Source organism: Bicyclus anynana, chromosome 7 (assembly GCF_947172395.1).
Source record: "Bicyclus anynana chromosome 7, ilBicAnyn1.1, whole genome shotgun sequence".
In the NCBI taxonomy this organism is placed as follows: domain Eukaryota; kingdom Metazoa; phylum Arthropoda; class Insecta; order Lepidoptera; family Nymphalidae; genus Bicyclus; species Bicyclus anynana.
In genome coordinates, this window is record NC_069089.1 from 403,039 (window position 1) to 425,307 (window position 22,269).

Consider the following 22,269-nt stretch of genomic DNA (forward strand, 5'->3'; position numbering starts at 1 on the left):
AGTCTAGGATTGCAATGCAAATCTTTCAAGTAATAGAGCAAGGCAAGAAAATTTGTGGTCGTGAGCGTGTGATGGCTTAGTGGAACATAGCATAATAACTTTAACTGATCTATATTCTACTTCTATATCATTATAGGCTAAAAAAGCTAGAACTCAGAGCTATAAATTCAGTTTATAATATTTAAAAAAATAATTAAATAATTCTCTCTATTTTTATCTGTGCTCTTTTAAATATCTGTGCTGTGTTTCTCTGTCTGTTCTGTGGTTTCTCACTTAATTTGACGTTTGTGGTTTCTATGTTGAAATTGTAAAGACAAAATATATATTTTTAAAACAATCTTAATAATCTAACAATGCCAAATCTTCACGTATGAATTGAATTTCTGTGTTCATTTAGTTTCAGTGTTAACTAACGATCAATTACAATGGCGAGGTCGCCAACCGACGACCCGAGATTCAACGATAACACTTGGAATTACCATGTGGAAACCGGTGATAACTGTGCACCTGGTGGAATGAGTGAGATTAAGCCGACAGCGCTGCCGTCCAGCCCCAACGTGCCTGCGGAGAACATGTACGGAAGGAGCACTTTCAGCGGGGATGTTTACAACAAAAGTAGAGACGATAGTTCATTCAGCCAAATCCCGAACGCTAATCGTGTTAACCGTCAGGCCTACGGCAACGCTATGCTCAATTTGGGCAACGGACAGATGGTCAGAGTTTTTTACGACGAAAATAACCAACAGCTAATCTTCCCCATGTCTGGTCAGTATGAACTTTTCAATCACAACCAAGGTCTAGTCGACGTGCCTATACAAACTGCGCCGTCGCACCTCTTCACACTGAACCAGGAGTTCACTATAAACAACGCTCACGTGCAACCATCTGCGACCATACAACACAGTACTTTGAATCAGGAAAATATAAATCAGCAATCAAATGTACAGACGTCTAACTTCTTGAAGGAAGTTTTAGGTAACTGGGAGCCTAACTTGAGTGGTACATATTCCCCATTTGGTCAAAACTATCCATTAAATCATCCTGACGCTCCAACCATATCAAATAATAGTACTTTAGAAAATTTGACTCACATGAAGCCTGAAAACTCACCAAAGAGACATGAGAATGGTCCTCTTGCAGACACATGTACCAAGAAGCGCATAGTTGCTGAAGTTAAGCCCATGCGTCCCAGCTACTCTGATGTGTTAGCCAAAAACACAAAAAACACTCCCCCTGATACAAAAAAAGCCAAACCTCAAAATTCTGTTGAAAATAAAACTCCCACCAAACTTATCAAAACTGAGAAACCACTCAACACAAAACAGATTAACAATGATAGTAAAAAATCAGACAAAAAGTTACATGCAACAATTTCATCGGGAAGTGAATCGGGTGACTTCAATGGGGACGACTCAGAGAAGCAACAAAAGATTAGCAAAAAGTCCAAGAACAAACGTAACAACATGTCTCGTAAATGGTCATCACTGGACGATATAGCAACAGAAGAGGGCTTGAACCAGGATAATAGCCAATTTGTGTTCATTAAAAATGACGAGAAACAGAAGAAGGACAAAAAGATTGACAAACCAAAGAATGTTGAGAGTAACATAGAAGAAAATGAGTTTAATTTAGACGATGAAGATGAAGAGTCATCACAGTTTGTCCTACAGGAAGGTCAAATTGAAAGCACCAAGTCCAAGAAGAAAAAAGAAGCCAGACCCCATCACAAGAACTCCAAAAGTGTTCAGGACAAAAAGAAGAGCAACCAGACTAAAGCGAGGAGGAACAAGCCAGGATACATGGGTGTAGTGCAGACCTATGTGGAGCGATGGGGAGGCGCAAGCTGGAAGGCAGTTGTGTGGTTCTTATATCTACTGTCGGACATCTGCCGGATGAGTCTCCATTTATCCTTTGACTTGTAAGTATGTTTAAAATCATTTATATTAAACATAAAGGTCTTCAGTTGGGCCATAAGATAAAGTTACTGACTACCCAGCTTTCTCCATACCACAGCCAATATTTTTAGGTAACTGCACATTTATAATATTAAGAAAAATAGCTGATTGCCTATGACTCTATTTAATTGGATTTAAGATTTTTAATATCCTACAAATGTAGCCTAAGTGCATTCATTCCACATTTATTTATTACACTGTCTCTGTTCCAAATGTCATCAAATTAATATCCAGGACTGGGGTAGACTGTGCTTATAATACAAATGTGATTGCAGACTTTAAAATCTTAACCACTGTAGGGATTTTAAAAATCCCTTCACCACTTGATAAGTGGGTAAAACAGGCTATATTTTATCACTGTATTACCCACAGAAATGGTAACTGTGCAGGGTGAATCCCATGATATCTGATAGTCAATGTGATGTCACTTACAGGGCACCAGAGTTCAAAGTGGTTATCTACACCCTTATTTTAGGCCAATGTGGATCTATTGTATTACTTTGTTGTTATATTATTATTTTGTGTTTTATTATTCTTATCATTTGTTTTGGAATTGGTTAAAGAGCAAGCATGCAGGTCACCTGATGTAATGTGGTTATCCCAATTATACAGCATTGCTATTGCAGGGCTTAAACAAATATGTTTGTGACTATTATTATATAACAGCTTATTAAGGATTAAAATTAAGGTAAAACAGTAAAAGGAAAATGATTGTACAATTCACAGTAAACAATTAATAAATTTGTTGTATCTTACAAAAAACAAGTTTGAAGGAATTAGTAATAAACATTGTCTAACAGAAATAAGAATGGTTTCCAAACTTTCAAGATAAGGGAACTGATGTGAAATCAAAAGAGAGAGGATTATTACAACTAAAGTGTTTTTCAGATAGAATTGGTTCAGTTGCTTTATGACATTCATAATACATACTATTAATGAGAATTGCAGCAAACTTTCAAGAGTGAAACGAACTGTCACCATACCCATGCTATCTGAAAAACACTATACACTGCTATATTTTTTTTTAAAGAATGTTTGCCATGTTTTGAGCAAAATTCTCAATCCCCTCCAACTAGTTGAGTAAGACTGTATTAGGTCCATAGTCCAATGGGATGGGTATCGAACCACTACCCCTCAGTGATGAGCCCAGCCCCTTTGCCATTGAGGCTAAATTATACTGGTCGCAATTTGTTTTTCTCTTCACAACATATGCTGTTGATGCAAGCTAGGTCTACTAAAGAAGTGGGAAGTTTGTTTGAATTAGGCATTTATTTAGCTATACTATCAGATTTGTATTGAGAGGAAAATAGCAAAATAATCATTATATTGTTTTTCCTCTTTCCTTACTTCCTCATAGTGAAACATTCATCTATGAGTATCACAATCGGCAAGAGTATCACAATGTGTAATTTTCTTCTATTTTTTTCCTAGGCTGTTTCCGCACTTGGCCACTAAAGATTGGCCATTGGGCCATGAGATGCTGGTCCCCACTGGAGTCACTCCAGCCTAAAAACTGTGTAATGTTCCAGATGTACATCTGTGTTCACTCAGACCTACGTCAGTTCTCAAGCAGTGTGGCGCAGCAGTAAGGACTGGCTCACCAAGCTGGGGAGCAACAAATTCTTTGTGTATATTGACAAGAAATTCGGCAATACACGCTTTGCATTTTGGAGAAAACTTAAATGGTTTAAAAAAGGTATGGACGACTCAGTTTACATGAAGAGGCAGCAGTTATAATTGTCTCAACAAGTGAAATGCGTTGGTCAGACGAAATCCGCGCCACTCTCGACATTAAGGTACATGAGGCAAGTCGCGAAAAGCCGAGCCACATGGTGCGGGTCACGACCCTTAGTAACGAGGAGTACGATGTAAGGAGGACAAAACTGCACATTGTGTATTTTGCATGGTATAGAGGTATGATTTTAAGGGAACAGTGAATAGATATTCTCTAGGCAAGCACATTCCACCACTACATTCACATTTACCACCAGATAAGTGTGTGGTCAAATCCAATATTCATATAAAAAAGTGTTGCTCTGTGTATAGGCAATGGTTTTGTACTTACCATCATTAGGCCTAAAACGCGCATCGTAACATTTCGAGATGATAATAAGACAATTATTGACCAATAGCGGTGCAAACTATTGGTTGCAATGTCTTTTTTTCTTTTCACATGGTATATGTATCACTGATGGATGTTTGGCCTACATGTGGCCCACATGCATAGCTTACAATGTGGGCTATGTGCTTAATCTGAATTGTATTCCAGAAACTGAGTCGGACAGCGGCAATGACTCCACTAAGCTGAACGCAAACATACCACTGCCAGCCACTGGGGACGAAGCTATGAAGAGATTGTTAGCGTGCAAAGGAAAAGATCCATATAGGTAACTTTTCGTTTTTTTTATTCTTTGCAAGTTAGCCCTTGACTGTAATCTCAAATGATGATAAGTGAGGATGCAATCTAATGAAGCAGACGGACTTGTTAGGAATAGGATGAAAATTCACACCCCTTTCTAAAGGACATTGTACTGGAACGCTAAGTCGCTTGGCGGAATGTCTTTGTCGGTAGGGTGGTGACTAGCCACGGCCGAAGCATCCCACCAGGTTAAGTAGTTACTAACTAGGTTAAGCACTATACGTACAAATTATAACAGATTTGTTCCAAGTTGTCAGGGTAGGCAGTTTGTTTATGCATCTTCTTCTTCTTCTTCTTTTCTTCCTGGGCCTTATCCGCACTTGGCCACTAAGGTTTGGCCGTTGTACGTAGGTCCCTTCGGTGCTGGTCCCCGCCGGAGTCACTCCAGCCAACCGAGCTCGCTCCAGAAGCTTAGCAGGCCGCCCAGGTCGCCGAACGCCTCATGGAGTGTTGCTGGGGATCCAATGTGTGCTGCGCGTTGTTCAGATACACCTCTGCATCTAAGCATAACATGTATCGGGGTTTCCTCTTCCTCCATGCATGCTCTGCAAAGAGGGCTGTCGGTTATACCTAGAACCGAAAGGTGTTTGTTTAGTGAACAGTGTCCTGTCATTAGTTCAGTAACAGTTTTAAGTTTGCTACGGTTTAGTTTAAGTAGTTTTGTGGTCAAACGTGAGTCGAGTCTTGGAAGAACCTGTTTTGTGTGTTTGCATTCATTAGTGTCTGACCATGACTGATCGTGTGACATTCGTGTCTCCTTGCGGAGCCATGTTTTGTACTCACTGTAGGGTATTGGTACCATTGGAAGTGGTCCAGCAACCTTCAGTGTTGTGCCTTTGCGTGCCAGTTCGTCTGCCCTGTCATTACCTGTGTTGCCGTTGTGACCCTTCACCCATTTTAGTGTAACGTTGTTTGTTTTTGTTAAGTTGGTTAGTGCTAAATGACAGTCTGAGATAAGTTTTGAAGAGGTCGTGTGCTTTTTTAGAGCTTTTAGTACTGCCTGACTGTCACTGCAAATGTTAATGTTAAAGTTTGTTACCTTTCTTGCGTTCATTGCTATGGCCGCAATTGTGATTCCAACGCACTCCGCCTGGAAAACGGAGTTGTTCTTACCCAATGCTTGTGTGATGTTTATGTTGAATTCTGGGCAGTGGACTCCAGTACCTGTTCCTAAATTTGTTTTTGATCCATCTGTGTACACTTCTACTGTGTTCACATTCGGTCTTGTTTCCGCGTCATCTATGATGATTTTGTATTTCTTGTCCATCAGGTGTTGTTTTCCCGTTTTGTCGCATAACCACTCTAATTGTGGATGGTTTGCCTTTTCTTTCGTTAATAGGCTTGCGTGGCCTGTGTTTGTGTCTTTCCATTGCCCACTAGATTTTAGCCTGAGGGCTGTCAATACTGCTTCCTCTTTGATGCGGAGGTGAAGGGGTGGTATTCCCAGTATTACCTCTAATGCGGTTGTGGGTGTTGTGCTCATGCTGCCTGTTATTGCTAGACATGCTTGCCTCTGGAACTTTTGTAGTTCTTGCTGACTTGTTATTAGGAGTGTCCTAGGCCACCAGATTACGCAGGCATAGGTCATGGAGCTTCTTACAACTGTTTCGTAGAGCCATTTCACTATGTGAGGTTTAAGGCCCCAGGTCTTCCCTATCATGCGTTGGCATTGGGTCAGGATTGTAGTTGATCTTTGGATCTTTGTTTCTATGTGTTTTTTCCAGTTCAGTTTTTGATCCATTATTACCCCTAAATATTTTACCTCAGTGGATAGATTTAGGGTTGTATTGAATAGTTTTGGTAGTCTATTGAGGTCGGGCTTCCTCTTGTTTGTGAAAAGTATCAGTTCCGTTTTCTTAGGGTTTACAGATAGTTCGTTGTCTGTGCACCATTTTTCTATTAGTTTGAGTGCATTTTGCATTATGTTGCACAGTGTGTTTTCATGTTTTCCGCTGATAAGGATTGTTATATCATCAGCGTATCCTATCGTGGTGTACCCTTTGGCGTTTAATTTCCTTATCAGGTCGTCCACCACCATGTTCCACAGGAGCGGCGATAAGACGCCACCTTGGGGGCAGCCTTTGGCCACTAGGCCGTGTGTTTTGCCGTTTATGTCTATTTGTATAATTCTTTGTTTTAGGAGTGCGTTTATCCATCTCCTCAGAGTCAGAGGTACTTTGTATCTTTCCAAGGATTGGTCTATGCTCGTAAAAGTTGTTCTGTCGAAGGCGCCTTCTATGTCAATGAAGGTCGCCAGTGTCGCCACCCTGTTTTCTAGGTTATGTTCGATTTTGCTCACTACAGCATGTAGTGCTGTTTCCGTCGATTTTCCTGTGCTGTAGGCATGTTGGTTATTGTGAAGGGGCGTTGAGCTTAGCACCCCATCGCGTAAGTATCTGTCTCCCAGCCTTTCTAGGGTTTTCAGTAGAAACGATGTTAGGCTGATTGGTCTGAAGGATCTTGGGTTTGTGTAGTCAGTCTTACCTGGTTTAGGTAGGAAAATTACTTTAACCGTTCTCCATGTTTGTGGGATGTATCTGTATGCTAGGCATGCTTTAAATAGTGCCGCTAGCAATGGTATGAGGTGTTTTGACCCCCACTGTATGAGCGCAGGGAAGATTTCGTCCGTTCCTGGCGATTTAAAGGGGTGGAAGGAGTTAATTGCCCATTTTAACCTGTCGTTTGTGACAACGTTGTTAGCTAGGTCCCAGTCGTCATCTGTTGGTGGTGCTTGGTTTTCATCATTCCATGTTGGACTACTTATTATACTGCAGCCCGGGAAGTGTGTATCAATCAAGGTTCTACTTATTTCTTGATCTGTGTTTGTATATGTACCATCTGCTCTCTTTAGTGAGCCTAGTGTAAGTGAGTGGTCTTTTATTAAGATTTTCCTCACTTTATTTGTGTTGTCATAGGATTCGATGTTTGTGCAGAATTTCCGCCACGCTTTTGTGTCTTTCTGCCTTACGATGTGTTTGTATTCATTCTGGTTGTCTTTGAAAGAGTCCCAGTCTGTGGGTTTCCTAGTGTTTTTGGCTTTGTTGTATAATTTCCTCAAATGTTTCCTTCTGTTTTCCAGCTCTGGGCCCCACCAGCTGTGTAGTGGGGTTTGTTTCGTTGAGTGTATCTTCAGAGGGCACGCCTCTTCGAAACTGCTTCTCATTTGTTTCGTTACTTTGTCAACTAGGTTGTTTATTTCATTTGTACTGTTTAATTTTGCCAACGTCACGTTGGCTTGTGTGCCAGTTAAAAGGCGTTTGTAGGTATGTATGTTTGTCTTCCTTGGGTTTCTCCATGGGGTGTCTTGTTTTTTGTTAAGGTTTATTTCAAAGCTTATTCTGCGGTGGTCGCAGAGTGATAGCTCTTTACAAACGTGCCAATTGTTTACTCTGTCTTCAATGTTGTTTGATGCAAGGGTGATATCCACAATTGTTTGGTATCTGCTTGAGACGAAGGTTGGTTCCTTGCCCCTGTTTAGAATGTTAAGATTAGTGGTTAATAGGTATGAGATTAACTGCTCACCTCTCTTGTTGTTGTCTTCACTGCCCCATAGGGAGTGATGCGCGTTTGTATCCACAGCTATTATGAGGTCAATGTTGCTCTCTTCACAGTATTTGATGAGGTCCACGACCTGCTGTGGTGGTAGTTGTTCTTCTATTGGTAGGTATAGCGATGCCAGGACAAGCGGCCTGGCTGACGCCTGCGATGGTTGAGGCGTTCCATTTTGTATTCTTACTGTTGTTAGGTCTCTGTAACAGTATTGTGTTAGTAATGTCGCCGCAATGCAGCGAGGTATATATATGCATGTTCTAGGCTTTTCGCTTTGGCTGTTATAGAATAACTTACCGCTGCAGTTGCTGAGTCCGCATACAGTGTTTCCCCGGATCCACGGCTCTTGGATCAGGGCTATGGTGTCAGCGTTGACCTCCAGCTGTCGCCGTAGAGCCGCTACAGCCAGGTGTTTGTGCTGGAGGTTGGCCTGCAGCACTTGTATGGTACTGAAAATGAGATCAGTTATGGTGGGCCCCAGGGGCCCACTCTTGTAAAAGGATGTTTAAATGGCTCGTCAAGCTGTCCGAGTCATCGGAATGCACCTCCTCCGACCCTCGGCAGCCTTCCCATGGTGTCCCATCCGAGGGGGGTGGTGCACTAGGTCCGGGTGCCGCGAGGTCGGGTTCCGTGATCCTTGACCTGGGTTTATCAAGAGTTTCTGTAACAGAGGCTTCTGACTTCGTGTCAGTAGCCTCTGTTACAGTAGCTTCAGTGTCCATTTGGGGGGCAGGGGGGGGATCCCACCCTGGTGGTACCTCACTCAGTTCTTCATTTCTGAAGAACCGGAGGTAAATGGACCCTGTCATGTACGCAATCCTTCGTTCATTGGTCAGGATCGTCTTGATTTGCTCCTGAGGTATTCCTAGGACTAGGAACACTCCAGGAGGTCTACTGTTAGTTCTCTTGTAGTTATATAAAGACCATGACTTGACATCATAAGCCGGATTTTGACGGCTGAGGACACGGTGTAGTGTACCGATGTCCCCATCGTAGTCAGGCACAAAAAGTGCCGTCTTAATCCGACTTGGGATGTCGCACTGCCTTCGTATAACTACGGTGTGCTTCTCCCGTGGCGACCGCAGCCGTGGGACGACTGCATGTAACCACTGGAGTGATGGCTCGTCCTTACACCACAGTTTTAGGACGCCCTCACTTAAGAGGGCCTTTCCTGTGAAAACTGGGGCGTGTGTAAGAGGCAGACCCGGTATAGGGTCTCGGAGGCAGGTCTCAATTATCTCTTTCGAGATTTGACTTTGAATACCTGCCGCCTCTTGCGCTGTGAAATCCGTTTTAGGTTCCAGGGCAATTGCTACGCTAAGGTGCGGCTGCGCCGCACTCGCGTACGTTACCCCGGAACGTCTATCCGTTTTAAATCTTTTAGATTGTCCCCGCGGCGAGATCGTGTCGTCGAGCCTATCCCGCTTTTTGCCGGACTGGCTCGTTGACGACGATGTCGCAGGGTTCCCGCCCTTACCGGCCTCACTACCAGTTGGGTGTGGCCGACGTTGGGCGGGGATGTTTGGTCTAGATGCGTTTCTGTTTGTGGTGTCGAATTTTCCCTTGGCAGGTCCTGGCCGGGGCACACCTGTGGTTTGGCTCGTCCCCGGACGTGGGGCGACAGCCTCCGCGGGTGGGCAGCCACCGGATGTCGGCTGCTGCCCAGTCCCGCTTAGACTGTAAGGGCCCCCCGTTCGGTTATTTCCCGCCACCTGGGTGTCCCTGCCTGGACCTGTCAAAGGCCTATCCGACGCCTCCCCTACTGCTAATTCTGTTTGTCCGTCTGTCCGCTTTGTTTTTCTCTTCTTGTTTTTATTTTTCCGCCTTTTGTGCCTGGGCACCACTTGGGTCCAGGCGGAGTCAGGGATAGAAGACGGGAGAGCGACAGCCAGTGAGGAGGTGTTTATGGTCGTGTCCAATTTGTCGGTCGGGGTCTGTCGTGTGGGCTTAAATTGTGGGGTCCATTGTTCGGGTGTTTTGGTGGGTTCATTGAAAGCTTGTCCGTCGGTCCGTTGGGCATTACAGAGTTGTTGGGCGTGCAGAGCACGAGGCGGTACCTTGCCCCCCCCAGAGTACGTGGGGCAGACCGCAGCCGCACTTCCAGCCGAGGCCGGTTGTGACGGCGCGGTGAGGGACTCCCCGTTTCCGGGACCCTCCTGGGTAGGTTTATAAACATTGGGTGCCGTCTCCATTGTGGTTTTTTAGGGTGAGTAGATTGTGTAGTATATTGTGTGTAGCAGTGTGTGAGTAATAGCGAATGTGTTATGATGGGGACGTATAGATGGAAAGGATAGAGGTTATTTTTTTCGGCTTAGGTTTTAGTAGGATCATGGGATTGGGTTATGGGCACCTTGCCAGAGTTGGGGGTGTTCTCTGGCCCGACCGTTACGGATCAGTCTTTTAGAGGCGATTTAGACCTCACGGCCACTGGTTGCCGCTTCATTGGCTCGAGAGCCAATGGTGTGTCAGGTTATTTACCGCCGCCTGAGGATCGGCGTTGACCTTTTACAGCAGGTGGGTCTTCTCCTGCTAACCCTCCTCCTTTTGCATCCGGGCTTGGGACCGGCATCGGCGGAGTTTATGCATCTACAAATTGCCTGATTGTGAAGCCTCAATAGCTCAACGGTAAGGGCAGTGGGACTCATCATCGAAGGGTGGTGGTTCGATCCCGATGGTCTATTGTCGTACCCACTCCTGGTACAGTTTTTCTCGACTAGTTGGAGGGGAATGGGAACATTGGTCATATTCAAAAGATATGGCAAATATTCTTTATAAAAAACAAAAAATGCAAGACACTGTTTATATGGGGCTTCCTCTGCTGGGGGACAACCTGTCTTTTAAACATCACTTTCTCACAAAACTATGCTCATAGACGGACGACTGATCGCATGAGACAAATAGACAAAATAAATGTACAGATGCAAACTTCACGATTCCTTTCCAGCATCCTAGGAGTGAGCGTAACGTGCACGGACGAGGAGATCAAGCGCTACTACCGCAGGCAAGCGTTCCTGGTGCACCCCGACAAGAACCAGCAGCCTGGTGCAGAGGAGGCCTTCAAGATATTGCAGCATGCCTTCGACCTCATCGGAGAGCCGGTGACTAACTTACTCATATTTATATTAATAATAATAATAATAAAACATTTTTATGGAGGTACAAAACAATTTCCAGTGGTCTAACCCCCTATCCTTGGGTGCAGAAGGTTCGGTCGGTATTCATACTCACCATTCGGCCGTCTAATAAATAATAGGCTAGTTGACACTTTTTTAAAATGGTCTTAAATAGTTAATTATAGACTAAAAAAAAATTCATATTTTTTTGAGATGTGGTTTCATGAAAATTTTAATTTATAAATATGTTTTTGACTATACGAGCCAAAACGCCTGTCGGCCATGACAGTCAGACAGACAGATAGTATATTTCAACTGTTTCATGACGTCACTATAATATATCCCATACAAATGGAGCGTTTGACAAAAATATTAGTTAACAATTAACAATTAGTTCGACGTTTAGTACATCAAGTGTGTTAGTGACGTTACAAAATGGACGACAGCCTTTTTGACGTTTGGAAAATTTGAAAAAATACGTGATATTTAAATTAAGTTTTATATGAAATCCTTAACTTTTAGTAATTGATATAGATGTATTTTGTGCCCTTATTCCATGTACTACACGAAATTAATATTGTTTTTATATTAAATTTGATACGAGTCAACTACCCTATTTACTTCAAAATATAAGTGGAATGGAATCACAAAAGTCGTATTTTATGTAGGATTAAACAAAAAAAAGCATATTTATAATAGTAGTAGTAATGTACAGTAATGTTTGGTTGCTATACTTTAGAACCTAACCAATCTGGCACTTCATTAGCGTACGTATCTTCAGTAACGTTCAATACGTCCGACAAATCGGCACCTTACGTCGCGTTTGCGATGTGACGTCGTCAAGCAGGCGAGTATTGTACTCAACTTATCCTGTGCATGTGTGCACATATACAATGGTCTGGTTCAAGTCGAGTAAACGGAAAGACAAGACATAATAGGGATGGTGACTAGGTTAACTAATTTATACATAAAAAGCTAAAATTTACTGAAAGTAATTACTATTTTACTTACATTAGCATACTCCTAATTTATATACAATTTAAAAAACTGTCATCATCCCTATTATTAGATAATCCACCCTCTGGTATTGAGTGTCGTATGCAGTGTCGTACTAGCGAGACTCAGCTGTGTGTGTGGCAGGAGCGTCGCTCGGCGTACGAGCAGCGCGCGCGCGAGTCGCGCTCGGCGGAGGCGGCGTGGGGCGAGCTCAGCGTGCTGCTGGCGCAGCTGCACGACAAGATGGAGTACGCCGCCAACACCATCAGGTGCGCGCCGTCGATGCTCGTCTGCTGGACGACGACTTCGCTTTGGTTGTTTATCTGTACTAATAATGTAAAGAGGAAAATTTTGTTTGTTTGTTTGTAACGAATAGGCTCAAAAATTACTGGACCGATTTTAAAAATTCTTTTACCATTCTAAAGCTACATTATCCACAAGTAACGTAAGTTAAATTTTATTTAGAAAAAAATAGGGTCCTGTAAGGTGTAAAAAATCAACCAGAAAAGTTACTTATTTTGCGTACGCTACCTAAACTATAAAAGATAGAACCATAGAATGTTTTAATTAAAATATCTACAAAGAAGTCCGCAACACACTATATCTAATCTATAGTGAGGCACAACAAACATTCTTTTTATTTAAAAATCTTGGACTTTTTTGGACTACATTTAAACGTTTTTATTTTACTAATAGAGCAGTTATAGCCCAGTGGATATGACCTCTGCCTCCGATTCCGGAGGGTGTGGGTTCGAATCCGGTCCAGGGCATGCACCCCCAACTTTTCAGTTGTGTGCATATTAAGAACTTAAATATCACGTGTCTCAAACGCTGAAGGAAAACATCATGAAGAAACCTGCATACCAGAGAAATGTCGTCATTGGGCCAGCGTGGTGGACTAACCCCTCTCATTCTGAGAGGAGACTCGAGCTCAGCAGTGAGCCGTATATGGGTTGATGACGACGATTTTACTAATGCTATTAATCCTTATCATTCATCACTAAGTACAGCTTATATAAATAATATTTAGCCTGTGAATGATTAAAATTGGCCGTTTGGTTTTGAAGTTATAGCGAAATTAAAATACTATAATTTCTGCTGCACGGCCCAGAGGTAGGGTAGTTAAAAGTTTACATGTGAACGAAGTCGCGGGCGCCCGCTAGTATAACGAAATATTAACTGGATGACCCAACTGCAGATGCACCAACTGCGGGCGGCGCCACAAGCGCGTGCTGACGGAGCGGCCGTGCTACGCCGCGCGGTACTGCGCGCAGTGCAAGATACGACACTCCGCCAAGGAGGTACGCTCGACAATATTCAAAATCAAAATCAAAATTCATTTATTTCAAGTAGGCTCAATTTACAAGCACTTTTGACACGTCAGTTGACTATTTGTAAAGATTCTACCACCGGTTCGGAAGGCAGGTTCTGCTGAGAAGATACCGGCAAGAAAATCAACAGTTGCTCTTTTGAAATGAAAAAGTCATACAGTACTATAATTTACAATTGATAACAATTACAATTTCTTATAGTTTTACTTCCTGTGTGAAGGTGGAAGCTGATCCAATGGCCTCCAAGCACCTTTATCGTTAAGGAACTCATCAATAGTGTAACCTCGACTAAGTAAATGTTTTTTAACACATTGCTTAAAGTTGTGCATTGGCAAGTCCATCACAGTCTTGGGGATCTTGTTATAGAAAAATACACCCAAACCTACAAAAGATTTTTTAACTCTTTGGAGACGATACGCAGAAATAACTAATTTATGCCCGTGTCTAGTAAGACGTGGGTTTAAATCTCCTTTTCGTTTGTACAAATTAATATTTTGTCTATACTGCTAAATATATACTGACAGGCTACTGTTAATATGCCTATTTCTTTAAACTTTTGACGAAGGGACTCGCCTGATTTTAGTTGATATATTGCTCGAATTACTATTCTCAATTGTTGTTAGTAGTAAGTTGTTTAAATATAATGATGACATAAACGCCCCGTTTCAGGTAAATTCTTGTCAGTTGTCACCCCTTTCCTTTGCTTCATCACTCCTTTACAGCAGTTATTAAATATTTACATCTCTTATTTCTCTTATAACATGATGAGCCATGTAATCCAATCAACAATCAGTTATCTTCGTAATAAGTTTCTTGGTAAAGATTTTTTCAATGATAACTTTAAAGGTTTCTAATAAAGGGTTGCCACGAAGCTAACAGTCTGATAAAACTTGATTCCTCATAATACTGTTTGGTTTACATACATTCCTTTTGTAATCTGGTCTTGCTTTGGACAGTGTAATGTCCACGTTTAAAAACGTAAAGTTAGAAGGGACCAACCAAGTTCCCAAGGTGCTGGTATGGCGACCTCGCACTACAAAGCGCAGCAGCGTTGGTCGACCCCCACCAGGTGGACTGACCTATGTCCTGCAGTAGACGTCCACTGGCTGATGTGATGATGATGCTAATGCTGACGAGTGGGTGTTGTGCGCAGGGTGACATCTGGGCGGAGTCCAGCATGCTGGGGCTGTTGGTGATGTACTACGCGTGCATGGACGGCGCCGTGTACCAGATCACGCAGTGGGCCAGCTGTCAGGTGACTGTTCACATCTTAGGTGGTTGAGCTTTGCGGTCATTTATTGGCTAATCAGTCTAATTATACAAGGGTGGTATTCACAAACAAAATTGTTTGCCTGTCTGTCATTTTTTGAGGGAGACAAGCTTATATTGGGTATATTGTGATGTGACGGGTAGCAGCGATAGTGATTGAATCATTATTTTGTGGTAGAGGAAACATCTCGAGCAGGTCCTAGGACTTGTGACCTTGAGAGTCGGCTTAAAGGATTCCTTCCGACTTGCAAACACTCCCCTTTCCTGCCCAACATGTTCTCTATGCCCACACTAAACAATTTATGATAAAGAATTACAACACAAAACATTATCAATAATTACATTACAAAACATTATTGCACAAAATCACGCGATTGGCAGCGTGACGGCGACTACGCTGCCTAACAAACAAGTGACCTCAAGTTATCAAATACCCTCTTATTTATACCAACACTGATATATACTCCACCCTACAATAACAAAAATAGTTAATGTTAATACCAACTGTAATCGAGGAACTTGTAACATTGTCTTAGACTAAAGTAAGAGTTGGTGGCTATTTTTTATGCCGTTCAACTATACAAAAAGGCGTTTTTATGGAGTTCTTTACACGACGAACACGATAACAACTATCAAACATCTATTCTTTAAGGACAGTTTTTGTAAACGCATTATATCATTGATACATATACTTCGACAGAAAAGTAATGTCTAACGAAGCAGGTCCTTATGTAATTAGTCTGAGATTGGCTTAATCTACGTGTCATTATCAAGAGAATTCAATAAAAGTGATCGCAAACTTATTCGTTTATTTACTCCGATAAAAATTCTCAAGAGTTACGAAAGATGGTCCAAATGTGTATGGAGCCCAGCCCTGGTCAGTGTATAAATACTGATATAAATAACTAAATATTGAACCATTTTTGTTTATTCTCAAGTTATAGAGAAAGAATCAAGAAATCTATAAGTTTACTTTTTATTTAACAAACTTAACTCATCTTCTCCAAGAAATGAGACACTAATACAGGTAACAGAAGCAACAGAAAAAGTCAAAACTACATCCAGTTTTGATTTTTTCTGTTGTCAGATGTTAAAAATGACATTTAAGAAATAGAAGAGGAAAGGTGCCATCTTGTAATATATCGAAAACTGTATCTCGTTCTTATTATTTAGTGCGATTTACTGATTTATGTTATTTTTTATAAAATTATTTTTTTGGTATATTAATTTTCGTGATATATGGTATATAATACATAAATCTGGTCTGAAATTGACCACCTCTTTTAAATCTAGTTCAACACTTATGCACCTAACTAGTACGACCTAGTTCACAAAGCTATTGGGGATGGATTTACTGGTCTTTCCGCCTCTGCCTACTGCCTCAACAACAAGTGACGTATGGTGTCTATAGCGTGTAAGGAGGGAGATATTATCATTCCTGTGGGAACAGGGGAGTTTCCACTACGCTGCCCCAATGCGAATTGACCCAGAGTGACGATGGTCAATTTTTTAACGGACAACATCAGGTGTTAATGATAATGCCTGGCACCGACCACACAAGTGGACTAAACCATCTTCAGCTTTCCCTCTCAACGTCTGTTTGTCTCGGTCGATTACACTTTTCGTAACGCATCCACCAGCTTACTTAGATTTATATTTGTATTGGGTGCAGAAGAGGAACCTGAAGCAGCTGCGGCCGGACTGCCACGTGGTGCAGTACCGCATCGTGCTGGGCAGCAAGGCGGCGGCGGCCGACCCGCTGCCCGGACAGCGACCCGCCACCGGGTAACTATCACTCATCATCAGTAACACGTGGTGCAGTACCGCATCGTGCTGGGCAGCAAGGCGGCGGCGGCGGCGGCCGACCCGCTGCCCGGACAGCGACCCGCCACCGGGTAACTATCACTCATCATCAGTAACACGTGGTGCAGTACCGCATCGTGCTGGGCAGCAAGGCGGCGGCGGCCGACCCGCTGCCCGGACAGCGACCCGCCACCGGGTAACTATCACTCATCATCAGTAACACGTGGTGCAGTACCGCATCGTACTGGGCAGCAAGGCGGCGGCGGCGGCGGCCGACCCGCTGCCCGGACAGCGACCCGCCACCGGGTAACTATCACTCATCATCAGTAACACGTGGTGCAGTACCGCATCGTGCTGGGCAGCAAGGCGGCGGCGGCGGCGGCCGACCCGCTGCCCGGACAGCGACCCGCCACCGGGTAACTATCACTCATCATCAGTAACACGTGGTGCAGTACCGCATCGTGCTGGGCAGCAAGGCGGCGGCGGCCGACCCGCTGCCCGGACAGCGACCCGCCACCGGGTAACTATCACTCATCATCAGTAACACGTGGTGCAGTACCGCATCGTGCTGGGCAGCAAGGCGGCGGCGGCGGCGGCCGACCCGCTGCCCGGACAGCGACCCGCCACCGGGTAACTATCACTCATCATCAGTAACACGTGATGCAGTACCGCATCGTGCTGGGCAGCAAGGCGGCGGCGGCGGCGGCCGACCCGCTGCCCGGACAGCGACCCGCCACCGGGTAACTATCACTCATCATCAGTAACACGTGGTGCAGTACCGCATCGTGCTGGGCAGCAAGGCGGCGGCGGCGGCGGCCGACCCGCTGCCCGGACAGCGACCCGCCACCGGGTAACTATCACTCATCATCAGTAACACGTGGTGCAGTACCGCATCGTGCTGGGCAGCAAGGCGGCGGCGGCCGTCCCGCTGCCCGGACAGCGACCCGCCACCGGGTAACTATCACTCATCATCAGTAACACGTGGTGCAGTACCGCATCGTGCTGGGCAGCAAGGCGGCGGCGGCCGTCCCGCTGCCCGGACAGCGACCCGCCACCGGGTAACTATCACTCATCATCAGTAACACGTGGTGCAGTACCGCATCGTGCTGGGCAGCAAGGCGGCGGCGGCCGTCCCGCTGCCCGGACAGCGACCCGCCACCGGGTAACTATCACTCATCATCAGTAACACGTGGTGCAGTACCGCATCGTGCTGGGCAGCAAGGCGGCGGCGGCCGTCCCGCTGCCCGGACAGCGACCCGCCACCGGGTAACTATCACTCATCATCAGATTCACTGTTGAGCACGAGTCTCCTCTCACAATGAAGAGGGGTTAGTCTCCGACCACCACGCTGGCCCAATACAAATTGGTAGACTTCACACACCTAGAAATTTGAGAAAATTAAGGTTTCCTTATGTATTTTTTCCTTAGTTGTTTGAAGCACGTGATTTTTAATTGCTGATGGATATAACTAAACAATTGGAAGTATATACCCTGGTCTATGGTCTCTGAGTCAGGCTACATGTGCTAGCTGGTATTTACTTAAAAATAAACAATTTGTCCCCAGCCCCGACCCAAACCTCGAAGAGTTTCTGAACAACCTGTACAGCAAGGCGGGCGCGCCGCCCGCGCCGCCGCCCGCGGACAGCGCCGACGCTAAAAAGAGACGCAATAAAAAACCTAAAGCTTAAATAAATCTCTCGTTATCAAAAAAGAAATGTTTTGATTAAAAATCGATAGTCCTTTTCGTCATCACTAAAAGACGTCAGCCTCTCTGACCATGTTACATATGAATTCTCTTTTTATAATCGCTAACTCTTCGTAAAAAAGCGAACGTGTAGACCACATACTCGTAACTGAAGTAAACTTTTAGCTCCCTCTCAACGTCTGTTCGCCTCGCACGATTACATTTTTCGTAACGGACTCACCAGCGCACCCTCTAAGACAAGCGTGCTTAAAGAAGTTTTACTTCAAAAATGTATGGAAATGATAATAATATATGCGATTGATAACCTGACCTGAGTCATTCCCATACAGTTTTTTTAGTTGTCGAAGCATTAGCGATTGTAGAAATAGAATCGATGTGTCACAGATTCTTGAACGGCTGTAGGCATCTTAAATTTTAAAGGTGTCTATGTCACCTGCGTGGTGACAATTCGACGCAATTACTTTGTTATCTATGTTGTCTATGTTGTGTTGTTGGTATATAACAATGATTAACTTTAGTCCATAATATGTTAACTATCGATATTTAATCGACAATATACCTTCAGTATAATCATCTCAGTGAGCCACTTTTGACAGATCACAAAAATAATGCTCATGTAATTTTTAGATTTGATGTAAAACTAATTAAAAAAAATACAGTGCATATAACCCACTTCTTCCATAAAAAAGAATTGAATTGAACCTCCTTCTTTTTGGAAATCTTTGACAGGGATTTGACAGAAATATAGTGAAATGTCAAAAGTGGTCCTATTATAGCGTTGTACTGTTATAAAAAATCTCCCACATTGACTTGTTTTTGCGCGAAATCTGTAAATCGAACACTTGTTTCGTACTCTAATATCTGTGAAAAAATGCCTTCAATAAAATACTGTATTGTGTTATATATATTGACATAAATATAAAAAGGATGAGTAGTAAGTAAAAATCCAAAAGCATTTTACCTACAGTCTGCTTGGAAATATGAAAAGCCTGGATTGCGCTAAAAATACTTATGTAGTCATCTTTGCTATGTAAAAGCTATGGGCTCAAAATGGCTAGAACTCAGAGCCGTATAGCAAGTTAAAAAAATGGCGAGGGTTTTTATTTTTCTGGTCAGGATATACAGATAAATTGTGAAATAGCACTTATGAGAGCAATTATATTGAAAGGTAGGACATTGTAACTTTGAAGGATTTTTTATTAATTTTTTATTTTCTACGTATAGAAATGGAGGGTAGAAATACAGAGAATGATCTCTATTATGACAGCGTTTGTCGAAATGCTTTAAATTCGTGATCGCAACAGTAGCTAGAGGGTATACAATAAGTTGTTTGTTACTCAGCGCCACGTCGATTCTCTTTTTACAATCGCAAACGCTTCGAAAGTAAGAATGACATTTGTCATCAACAGGTCACGTGATTAAGTTATTAGTTTTCAAAGCGTTAGCGTTTGTAGAAAGAGAATTGACGTGCCACGTGGCTACAGGCCCTGACTGACGCTGACTCTATATTAAGCTCGTTACGAACTGGCTCGTCCGGCATCATTTGCCTGTGACAATCTCTTGCAATTACGGGCCTTGTGTAGTGTCTTAGTGAAGGACGTAACAATAAAATAAAGATGCCGATATGTAACGTGTAAATTATACCTTGTTTTTAAACTACAACAAGTCAACTGAGTTTTGATGTAAAATTATATTTACAGGTTTTATGTTCCTTGAAAAATCCATTATGGCACAAACTATATCAGTGTTCTGTCCTATTAACGTAATTCGGAATTTATCTTCTAGTTGAAACCAATTTTCTTGACGAGTTTCAATTTGAAGCATTTCAACATTAAAAATAGGTACTATGTTTCGCTACATTCAGACAAAAATATACCCTCTGACTACACTTGCGTTATTTCAGAGCGCTTTTAAATTGTTATTTACTATACATACTGAGCACATGAGATCGTTCTCTCAATCCATTCCGAAAACTTCCGTAGCTTTGTGCAATGCTGACACGACAGACCGAACGCGTTGGAGTGTTTAAACTGAAAGTACACTTTACCCGTGCATTCAAAGCCATACAGACTTTTCGGAATAGATTGACTATACCATCTTTACCCTGTTGACACAGACTAAAAGAAAAATAGACAGACGAAAATTCCATAAAGTGAAACTAGTACCTGTGTCGGTTTTTTTTTTTGTCAACGAATCGTTACAAAATTAATCGTACTATTTTTGGTTGTAGAAAATTAGCTATGAATTGAGATTTTTCTTACTTTTCAAACTTGAAAAATAAGTATGTTAACTCATAAAAGTAAGGCTATTAAGAGATTTCTCGTTTTTACTTCATTTCGAAGTCATTACATTTTCGCTCATATAAAGTGAAAAATGTATCTGAATGCTGTTGCTGATGTCACGTTTATTTAAAAACTTTCACTCATAGTACAGGTCTGTACAGATCAAAAGTAGAAAATATCCACCATATGCCTATATTTGTATCAGCAAATGTACCCTGCACAATCCACTGACTGAGCACTACTGTTTAGAAGCAGTTTTATGCATTTTACTTTTTGGACGAGAATTATTCTGGCTTTAATTTAATGTAAGACATTGTTAAAAGCTCAAGTAATTGACTCCTTCAACCACCTCTAATAGTATAAGTGTTTATAGAGTCTTCCACTTTTCAAATATTAAATAGAGAATGTAAAACGCGTGTTCGTCTAAATTTAATTTAGTCTGTGCGCACTGCAGTGTTACCTTCCGTCGATAATACTGTGCAGTTTATTCCAAACTATCCAAAATACAAAGCAAAGCTCATTGCATACGTTACGTGTTTTCTTGTGACAGGAATTTTCTGACATATCGTTTCCTACGAAATACACACGAAAGTATACCTGCACCAGAGCACGTATGTGTGGTGTTCAGATAATGTCGCTGCAAGACACTGCTCGAGTGGAAGTAGGCACTTAGTAGCGAGGAAAGTGAGCAGGAACGTTACTCGTCCTGCCTCATATCATGCCGCGAATATTCTTGAATATATTTCCACGAATATTCGCTGGAGTGTTTCCGCGAGTAGAGCAGTGTGTGGCCAGGCAGGATAACATCCCTTTTGTGGTCTAAACCCGTTCTGTATGCAGTGGCCTTTATTCCATCTTATACATGTGCAAAAAATGTACTAAGAAATATTTCAATATTTTCTCTCTATTTTTAAATTTAATACATTACCCGATAGTACAATATTGTTTGCATTGACTAAAATGAATTAATTAATAATATTTTATTTGTGCAGTTATTGTTTGCAAAACAACGCTTAATATGTTTTTTTTAAGTTAAGTATTTTTTTGTATAAAATGCTAAGTCATTTGCGATAAAACAAATTATGAAATACATTTTGTGACGATGGACCGTCATTGTGTGTGATGTGAGTGAGGAATATTTTTGTATATTGTTCTTTTTGTTATTATGAGTCGATAATATTGACACAATTAGTTGAACAAAATTTTATCAAGAAGATTACAGAAGTCATACAATGAAATATTCAAAATAATTATAACTTGAATTATTATATATTTCCGCGAGTGCTCGTCTTTAACACTTTAGAAGCGAAGGATTCTAAGATTTATAAAAGAATCACGAACGTAGCGAGAGAGTCAACAATACGATTTGTATTATTGTAATTATTGTTCAATTGATGGGAATTCGAAATGCTTTCTTGCCAGTAAAAAATACATTAGTTTGCGCGAGTAGGAGCGACAAAGAAACTTTTTCCGGTTTAACTAGATGGAAAAGACCCATTTTCCAAACATGTAAGAATTGTAACTAATTGCCAGCAATTGGTTCACAATTTTCATTTTCTCGAAAGTATCAATAAGGGTTTAAATAAAGCAGCACTCGTCAACGAGAATTGTCACGAAACATTTAGTGATGTCAATATTATCGAGTCCATAAGTAGAGATCGAAACTGCCTGTAACAGAGATTACCTATCGGTTAGATACGTTGTTGTTAAGCTAGACGAGGTGTCACGTTGGATGTGCGTACACATTCGAGCTTCATGTGTCAGTAAACACGTGGAAACTATGGTGTTGTTTTTATTTTAACTGTTCAAGTCCCTGGAGACTCGACCTTTTTTAGTCTGTGCAATTG

General features: G+C 42.3%; 1 protein-coding gene across 1 annotated transcript; it reads left to right on the forward strand.

The window, feature by feature from the left end:
- Positions 1–255: 255 nt before the first annotated feature.
- Positions 256–22,203, forward strand: LOC112045073 (dnaJ homolog dnj-5). The gene is made up of 9 exons (XM_024081139.2): positions 256–1,918; positions 3,485–3,651; positions 4,225–4,342; positions 10,868–11,021; positions 12,177–12,301; positions 13,231–13,333; positions 14,517–14,618; positions 16,305–16,417; positions 18,000–22,203. Exons 1-9 carry the CDS (start codon positions 426–428, stop codon positions 18,121–18,123), a joined length of 2,499 nt encoding a protein of 832 aa, XP_023936907.2. The 5' UTR covers positions 256–425; the 3' UTR covers positions 18,124–22,203.
- The last annotated feature ends 66 nt before the right edge of the window (positions 22,204–22,269 follow it).

Excerpts from the sequence above, each read along its gene's own strand:
- LOC112045073 (XM_024081139.2), top strand. The coding sequence starts at position 426 with ATGGCGAGGTCGCCAACCGACGACCCGAGATTCAACGATAACACTTGG. Across the intron at positions 13,334-14,516 it reads TACGACACTCCGCCAAGGAG|GGTGACATCTGGGCGGAGTC; the intron begins GTACGCTCGACA and ends TGTTGTGCGCAG. Across the intron at positions 14,619-16,304 it reads CGCAGTGGGCCAGCTGTCAG|AAGAGGAACCTGAAGCAGCT; the intron begins GTGACTGTTCAC and ends TATTGGGTGCAG.